The following is an 8,504-nucleotide window of genomic DNA, read 5'->3' as shown; positions in this document are numbered from 1 at the left end:
TATGAGTAAAACGGGCACCTTGTAAGATTGTTGGGAAGATCAAATATGTAAGCCATAGGTGGCTTTGGGGAGCTAAGCAGGCTATTATTTTTCATCCACTGACCCTACAGACCTATGTGAGCATGCTCACACAACTGGCTACCATTTATGCTGAAATTATGATTTTATTTTAAACTTGCCTCAGCACAAAATATGGCAGCTGCCATTAAGAAAGGGAAAATACTCTCTTTCCACACCCTTCCTTTTAGTTATCTGAATATTACTATTCTTACCAGCTGGAGATTTTGTTTCTTAGGAGTGTCTAGATTCCAAATTTATTGACAGGCTTAAGTTTCCTCTCCCCTTCCCTTTTGGCCAAAGGTTCCAAATTAGCTCCAAGCCCCCAGGTTCAGCCTGAACCAAGTATCATATCTCTTGAATACAAGGAACAATTACCTTCTCTTTATTTTTAAGTATCATATAAAACACAGGGGTGTATGGGGTGTTAAGAGAGGACTAGCACCTCTGGTGTGAAGGCTTGCCAAACCCTCTTTAGGGCTATTCGTACACCTTTGGTGTCCACCTAGCACCCAACTCTCACCTGTGGCTCCACGAAAGTCTGACATGTTCAGCAGCGATACCTTGGTAAAACCTTCTTAGCATTTAGGCTAAACCAGGTTGGGCTAACCAACTAGCCTCAAATCTGCGGTAAGTTAGGGAGGATGTCTATCCCAAGCATGAGAAGACATTCCCTGGTGGAATGAGCAGATGAGGACAATTTGTTCCGAAGGTCATGGAGGCAGCTGAAGCAGGCACTATGGAGCATTTAGATTTTGTTCAGACGTTGAAGATAACTAGGTCATGCACTGCATCTTGGGCCATTGATAGTTGTCTTGACTTTTTGTCTCGCCACTGGACTCAATGACTCTGGAGGAGAGAGTGAGGCAACTTTGCCTCACTTAAATCCAATTCATGCATAAGTCAAGACATCACCTTGTGATGTCATCGGTCCTCTTCAAAATGAACACAAAGCTTAGCATTTCCATTGACCATTAAAGTACAAATTGAACGTAAAAGAGATAAAGAATAAAGAGATAAAGAAACAAAATTTCCCACCAACCGAACCCAAAAATGGACCAGATTTTGGTAGGAGGTGGGATGGGGTGGTCCCAGCTTTAGTTCTCCATTTCTGGCAAGTTCTTAGGGTTTATCTGTTAATAGCTCCTCTTGATAGCAGCTTGAGGTTTCTCCTCTTTTGATAGAGGTCCAACCTTTTCGCCACTGTATTTGACTCCTTCTTTCCTGGAATCTCTAGATAGTCTCTGCTTGTTTGGTGTCTGTGTCTTACCCACCCCACTCCCCTTAGGGCTAGTGTCACTGTGGGTACTTTATCCTCAGCACAGAATCTTCTCTTGTTGGTAACACTGTCCTTCTGTAGACAGCTACTGTCTTCATCTAGGCTCTCAGTTCAAGCTTCTTAGAGGGACTCCCAAACGTAATTGCATCTGTAAAGTGCACACTTTAAATAAAGCTCTCTATCAAGAATTCTTAAATTAGGGTTCACTGAGCCCTGCCAAGGGAGGCAATGGATAGACTTGGGAGGAGTCTCTGAACCTAGCTGGAAAAAAAGTACAGCTTTATTTTCACTAGCCTTTGGTTTCTTTTGTAATTCTATGTATTTTATATTATGAATTACTATTCTGAGATGGGGTCACTAGATTGTCAAAGTGGTCCATGACACAAAAAAGGTTCTGCTTTATCTGTTATCATTATCACCATCATAATTTATTATCATCATAACACATATACATATATATGTACACACAATTATGGTGATTATCGCCGACAACTGGAGGAATCCATACACAGCAGAATAAAAGTTGAATAAGAAGGACCGCCCGTAAGCCTCCCCACGTGGTTGTCGCAGTCTTCGAGTCACTATATTTCAAAGGGACCGCGCTACCCAGAGCCAGGTGCTTGCGTCACTTCCGGTCTGTTCTTCTAGTCAATTACTTGGGTCCTTCTTCTTTGGGCTCCACGCCCGGGGTCCTAATCTTAGCCTCTCACTTGTAATTAACCTAAAATGAGGCAACCTGCGACGCTCTCAGGGACCGTCCCGGGAGTCCTGGTGCGAGAGGAGGGGATGGGGGGCGCTGCTTGATGGCGAGGGCCCGTGGGGAATGAGCGAGGGTCCTTTTCTCTCCTCCCCTCGCGCCTCCTCAGAGACACCTTTTCTCTCAGGCAGTATTTAGGCTACTAGGGGGCGGAGCCTGCGGCGCTAGCCCGGCCGTGCGGAGATGGCGGCGGCCGTGGCCGTGCGTGCTGGCAGCCGGATCCCCGTGTCTTGGGCTGCGGGGACAGGTGAGGCCCGCTGAGGTTGGGTGCTGGGCGAGGGCGAGGCGGGGGCCGTCGGGCCGCACGTGCTCAGGGTCCCGCCCGGACGGAGAGAGACCCCAGCCGGAGGAGCGCTCTCCTGGGGCTGCAAGGCCGCTGCTTGGCGCATCGCGTCCGGTGGGAGAACCCGGGCTGTCCCGAGGACACCGGCCGGCCTGAGCCTGCCCGAGCCACCCCTGGGCCGCCCTCTGCGCCCTCTGCGCCCCCTGGCCGGAGGACTGAGGGACGCCGAGCCCTGCCCGGGGCGCTCCGCGGTGACCTTGGGACGGCCGTGGGGGCAGGGCGCCGTGCTGTTAACCTTCTAGGAGTTACGTAGTAGTTGTAATGCCTCGGCCCTAGCTGTGTGTGTTGTCTCGTTTGGTTTCGCGGGTGCCTAGCCCCTTTTTGCACCGACAAGACCCAGGCTCAGAGCCTTTCGGTGACAGGTGGCTGCACACTCGGGGCTTCTCGTTCCAAGCCTCGCGCCTCCATCTGCCGCGCTCTGTCGTCTCTGAATTGGGAGTCATTGTGGTCCTTTTATCTTGGGTGATAGTGGACAGCCAACATGCCTAAAGGCTCACCGCCTGTGCAGGCGCTTTACAGCCATCTTCATGTAAAGTGACGCCTCATTTACAGTGTGATTTACGTTTGGTCCTCCCAACAGCCCTGGAGGTAGGTGCTGTTAGGATCCCCGTTTACAGAGGAGGAACCTGAGGCACATAGAGCTTACGGGTCTCGCCCAGAGCCCACAGCTTGGAAGCGCTTGAGGCCGGACTGACACTTGGGTCTTCCTGAGCATTGCTGACCTAGTGCGAAGTAGCCTCTCCTCCTTTGGAAAGGCCGTCTGTACGATCAGGGTCACGTCGTGGTTTTGCCCGTTCAGACTTACTAGTTATGGCTTCAGTTTCTTGGGCTTTCCCACAGACTCTTTGGAATGATTATCTTGGTAGCTGTCCTTATCAAAAGTCTCAAATCTGAACCTGAAGGATAAGTAAAACTGGTGGTATAACATCAATGAAAGACGTTTAGTGTTTTTAGCAAATTTGTCAGATTAATATTATTTAGTGCCCTTTGAAAAGTAATTTGAAAGATTCCAGCCCCTCTTCTGTGCTTGATGGTAGCAGTTCAGAGGTGGGGTGAGGAGGGAAGCAATCCTTTACTGTTTAAGGGGAGTCTTCTTAAAGCAGTGGTAGGAGAGGATGGCAGTAGGGAGGGCTCTTGTGCCTTACGGCGACATTGCCTTGAATTTATTTTGTATGTACTTGTATGTGTACCATACGTGTTTCACTTGGCATTCTTGAGGGTAGGGACTGTTTCATTTCTGTGTTTGCATCCTTAGTGAGTGTCTGAAACATAGGAACTTCATACATTTTTTTTATTAATTGATTAATGATTATTTCTTCCTCCAAAAGGTGGAGGAAGCAGAGAGGAAAATTTCTGTTCTTAATCTGACTGACCAATATGGAGAAACTGATTGCTGGGATGGAAGTAATAGGAGTCTTGAGGGAAATGATCTTTCCATCTGAGAATTTGTAATAAGAGTAAGAAGTGGGGGGAGGAGGGAGAATAGGACTGCTGGGCAGAGTTTGATATATACTCTAGATTTTAGGAGAGCGAATTTCTGTGGGTTCAGAGAAATAACAGGTCAGATATCATAAGACAGAGTTTTATAGGGGAAAACAACCTATAAGAGATGAAAGGAAACAGTTTTGATGAGAACTAGAAAGAAAAGTCGCCTAAAGAGATTGATGTGGATGAACAAAAGACTCATTGGCTAATTGAAAAAAAAAATAACATGCAAACTATGGAAGCAAGAACAGATAATAGGGTGAATACAAACAAATGGCCCAGTGCTGTAAGTACTGCTGTTCTTAATGAGTTGAAGTTGGCAAAGAAAGCAAAGAGTGGTAGAAAAGTTCCTTTAAAAAAGCCAAACTATATACTGAGGAAAAGATAGAGTTAGGTGGATAGGGCTTGGACAAAAAACTTATTCAGTTCTTAATTTGTTTCTCTTTTCTTTGACAAATCCTTTGAACTGAAAAGATGGAAAAATGGCTGTTACAAAGTTGCTACCCAAGATAATTAGGAATATAGTAAGAGAGCACTTGTCAGACATTTAATAACTCATTAAATACCTACTGTGTGCCACTCTGGAGATACAAAGACAAAAGTGAAATCCCATCCTCTCAAGGAACTTAATTTCTATTGGCAAAGATACTAGGTATATATGTAAATGTATTCAATATTTTTCAAAATAAAGGAGAGATAACATGGGATAGTGAATAGAGAGCTCCCTATGGAGACAAGAAGACCCGGTTTCAGGTTCTTCTGACGCATACTGACAGTATGAGCTGGGCAAGACATTAAACTCTTAGTGACATTGGTGACTTTCTGAAGACTATAAGTTTTGGAGAAGAGGCTGATCTGCACTGGTAGGGGAAGTTTCCTCACTTGGGAGTTTCCTAAAAATGAAATCGAGGATCCAGATAAAAAAAAATAATCCAAAGTGTATACAGTAATTTTTTGGGAGAGACATTGTCAGCTGGTGGAGATCAGATCAAACCTCTCAAAAGGTGGCAATTAAGTTGAACCTTGAAAACAATTAGGGATTCCAGCAGCCAGTACAGAGGCCTGGAAATGAGAGATGGAGGGTTATATGAACTTATATAATAATATATTGGTCAGCTGGATCAAAGAGTGTGTAGAGGATAGGTAATGTAAGTCTGTAAATGTACATTGGAGCCAGGTTGTGAAGGTCTTTGAATGCCAAACAGAGGACCTTAATTTTGATCCCATAGGCAGTAGAGAGGCTCTTGGGTTTATGAAATAGGGGAGTAACGTAATCAGCCTTGTACTATAAGACTGTCACATTGGCAGCTCTGTAAGGATGAATTGTAGAGGACAGATACTTGAGGCAAGGAGAAAAAGTAGAAGGCTATTGGAATAGTCCAGGCAGGATTTGATGAGAATCTGAAGTAGACTGCTGGCCATGTGAGCAGAGGGAAAGGGAGAGATGTAAGCTATAGTGGAGGTAGAGTTCACAAAATTTGGCAACTGATTGGCTGTGTGGGTTGAAGGAAATTGAGGAGTTGAGGAAGACCTTTAAGGTTATGAACCTGGGTGGGAAACATGGTGATGCCCTTAATAGAAATGGGTAAATTCAAAAGGGGAGTGGGTTTTTGGGGAAAGATAATGAGTTCTGATATGTTGAATTTGCAGTGCCTCATGATATCCAGTTATAAATGTCCAGTGCACTGATGGAGTTGGGGTGGGGGGAGAAGTGGAACACAATGTGGAGACTAGAACTGCAGCTGTATCTCTGAGTATCTACGATAAGGTCATCACTGAACACATGGGATCTGCTCTGTTCACCAAGAGAGAAAGTTTAGAATAAGAAAAGGGCCCATGACAGAGCCTTGAGGCATCCTGGCATTTGGGGGCCTTAGGATATGGATGATGATCTAGAAAAGAAGACTGAGGACTTTATTTTTAACTAATTTTTTTTTCTGTTTCCTTTTCAGGCTCTTTGTGGACAAGGCACCTTTACCCAACTACCTTACCTGCAATTTCCAGTTTTACATCAAGGCTCCACCCTTGCAATAGTGAGAAGATTCAGTATTTTTATTCTGAGCTTTGAGGATTTTTGTTTTCTTCTTTTAAAATTGGGAATAAATGAAAACAGTGTTTTATAATAGAAGAAATGTCATCACCACTTGTGAACAGACGTGTTATTTTGGTGTTAGCAATTGATATGAGAGACTCTTTGTATTGGAGGGGATCTTATAGATCAAATTAAACCCCATGAGTCCCAAAGAAAGTCCCCTTTTCACGTGATATTCCTTCAAGTGTTTGAAAGATATTGAGCATGTCTCCTTTTCTTCCTAAATCTTTCTTCACATATTAAAGTTTTCAGATTGCTCATTACCAGAGTTGCCCTCTCTAACCTGTCTAGTTTGTCACTGACCTTCATGAAATGTGTTGCACAAAACTCAGATGATGGTACTACAGATAGGAACCTAGTTCAGAGCGTAGGGGAACGTTGCCTCCATGTGTGACATGGGAGACTCAGGCCCAGGACAGCCCAGCATGGCATGCCCTTATCAAAGAGGGCTCTGTGCTCTGTCAGCACAGCAAAATTGCAGCAGTTCAGAAGGTACATGAGACATGCAGATTTAGAGAATCCAGTCCAAGCGTTTGCATGGATTATTTGTGTCCGACCTGTAGTGGAGTGCTCTGAACTTATATTAGCCTGATCAGCCGCAGTGGACACACTATAACTTGACTCTAACTTAGTGATGTCATTTTGGTCCTCTTCAAGAATGGAGGACAACACCAGTGTTTCTAGCATTTCTACTGACACTGCCCCCACTCTGGTTCAGGACCACCCCCTCTCAGCTGGACTGCTGCAGTGACTGCTGGTGGGTCTCCCCCTTTCCAGGCCATCTTCCATTCAGCCACTAAAGTGATCTTAAAATGCAGGTCTGTTCATGGCACTCTCCTCTTCATAAACTCCAGTGAGCGGATACAAAGTGCTCTGTTTGGCATTCAAAGCCCTTCATAATCTAGTCCTCTTCTGCCTTTCCTGTCTTCACACCTCGTTTCCTAATACGTACCCTCCAACCCAGTGATACCAGCCTTCTGGCTGTTCCATGAACAAGACACTCCATCTTTCTTCACCTCAGGCATTTTCTCTGGCTTTCCCCATACTTGGAATGCTTTCCCTACTCTGCCCTGACCACTGACTTACCTGGCTTCCTTTAAGTCCCAACTGAAATACTATATTCTACTGGGAGCCTTCCCTAACCCCTCTCAATTCTAGTGTCTTCCCTGTGTTAATTATTTATTTATCCTGTATATAGATTGTTTTGGCACATATTAGGTGCTTAATATATATTTACTGAGTGACTGATTTTATTTTTTCAAACTTAATTTTGCCTTACTATTTCTTTTTTTTTTTTTGTCTACAGAGTTGTTAATTTATGTATGGTCCATTCTGATTTTCAAAGAGTCTGTTACTTGCATGAATTTTTTCACTTTCTGTTTTAAGCTATTTATTCTTCTAGTTCTTTCCTCCAGATGTTTTAGTTCATTTACAATTTCCTTCTTTTTTCTTTTTTTTATCTCTTGCTTCTTTCTTATGGGTACTCTTGTAGTATGAGTGACCAACCATTTTTTTCTTTGTGGTTCTCCTTGTGGCGGTTTTGGAGGTTCCCTATTTATCTGGGGTTGTCTCTTGGGCATCTTTAGACCCATAATGTTTCTTTATAGTGTTCAGTGTATCCTGGTTTTTTATATCTTCAGTCCTTGATTTAGTACTTTGCACTAGGAATAATTTATCCCTGTTCTGTTACCTTAGATGATCAGGCCCTATTTGGTCTTAAGTTTTATTATTTGAAGTCCTACCATTGGCTTCCACTTCCCCTGGTGTGATTGTACAAAACGCTGGCAGATTTCCAGCCATCCTCCATCATACTAGTTCAGAGTGTTTCGGTCAGGACCTTCTGGAGTAGTTCAGTTCAGAGTGTTGTAGACTTTGGTTTGGAGACTGTTTGTCACAGGTTCTACCCACTTGGTCAGAGAGATCAAATTCTTTTTCTGAGCAGTAGCCCAGCCCTTTCTTTGCCTAGGTAGAGAATGCTGAAGGCTTCACCATTCCTCTACAGGCTCTTTGGATTGAACACCAGCAGTCTTCTTGCTTGTTTACATCTGCTGGCATGGACTTTTCGGGCAGAATCCCTTTCCCAGTGCCAGGAGGCTTCTTCTAACTGTCTTTTCTTTTGGGGTCCTGGGTGGCAGAAAGATGCTTACTCTAGTTCCTCTTTGGATTTATTGATATTTATTCATTCAAGTGCTCTTTGTATATATCTTTGCTGCAGTATGTAGGATCTCAACTGGGAGTCCCTTAGTATAATTTGAGGTCTGAAGAGTCCCACAGATTTAAAAAATGCTACCTAGCTTCAGTCTGACAGCCTGGCACTCATTTTCCTATCTTCTCCATACATCTTTCACAAATACTTGATTACATAAGCATCATCATTGAAAATTATTATTCATGTTATTATTTGTGCACACTGCTACACTGTGGCTATACAAAAGAAGTATGTGGACAGTAGGTTTTTTTTAAAGGTTATTTGGTTATAACATTTTTCATT

General features: G+C 43.9%; 1 protein-coding gene across 1 annotated transcript in view; it reads left to right on the top strand.

Annotated features, from left to right (window-relative positions):
- Positions 1–1,963: 1,963 nt before the first annotated feature.
- The window catches only part of MRPS5 (mitochondrial ribosomal protein S5), a 29,953-nt gene continuing 23,412 nt past the window's right edge, over positions 1,964–8,504 (top strand). Inside the window, exons 1-2 of the mRNA XM_072634694.1 lie at positions 1,964–2,340; positions 5,874–5,954. Of these exons, the coding sequence (XP_072490795.1) occupies positions 2,277–2,340; positions 5,874–5,954 (145 nt within the window). The 5' untranslated portion in view covers positions 1,964–2,276. The remainder of the gene's footprint in view (positions 2,341–5,873; positions 5,955–8,504) is intronic.

The sequence above is a fragment of the Notamacropus eugenii genome, chromosome 1 (assembly GCF_028372415.1).
Source record: "Notamacropus eugenii isolate mMacEug1 chromosome 1, mMacEug1.pri_v2, whole genome shotgun sequence".
NCBI classification, from domain to species: Eukaryota; Metazoa; Chordata; class Mammalia; order Diprotodontia; family Macropodidae; genus Notamacropus; species Notamacropus eugenii.
The sequence above is the reverse complement of the archived record's forward strand: the minus strand, read 5'-3'. Positions and strand labels throughout refer to the sequence as shown.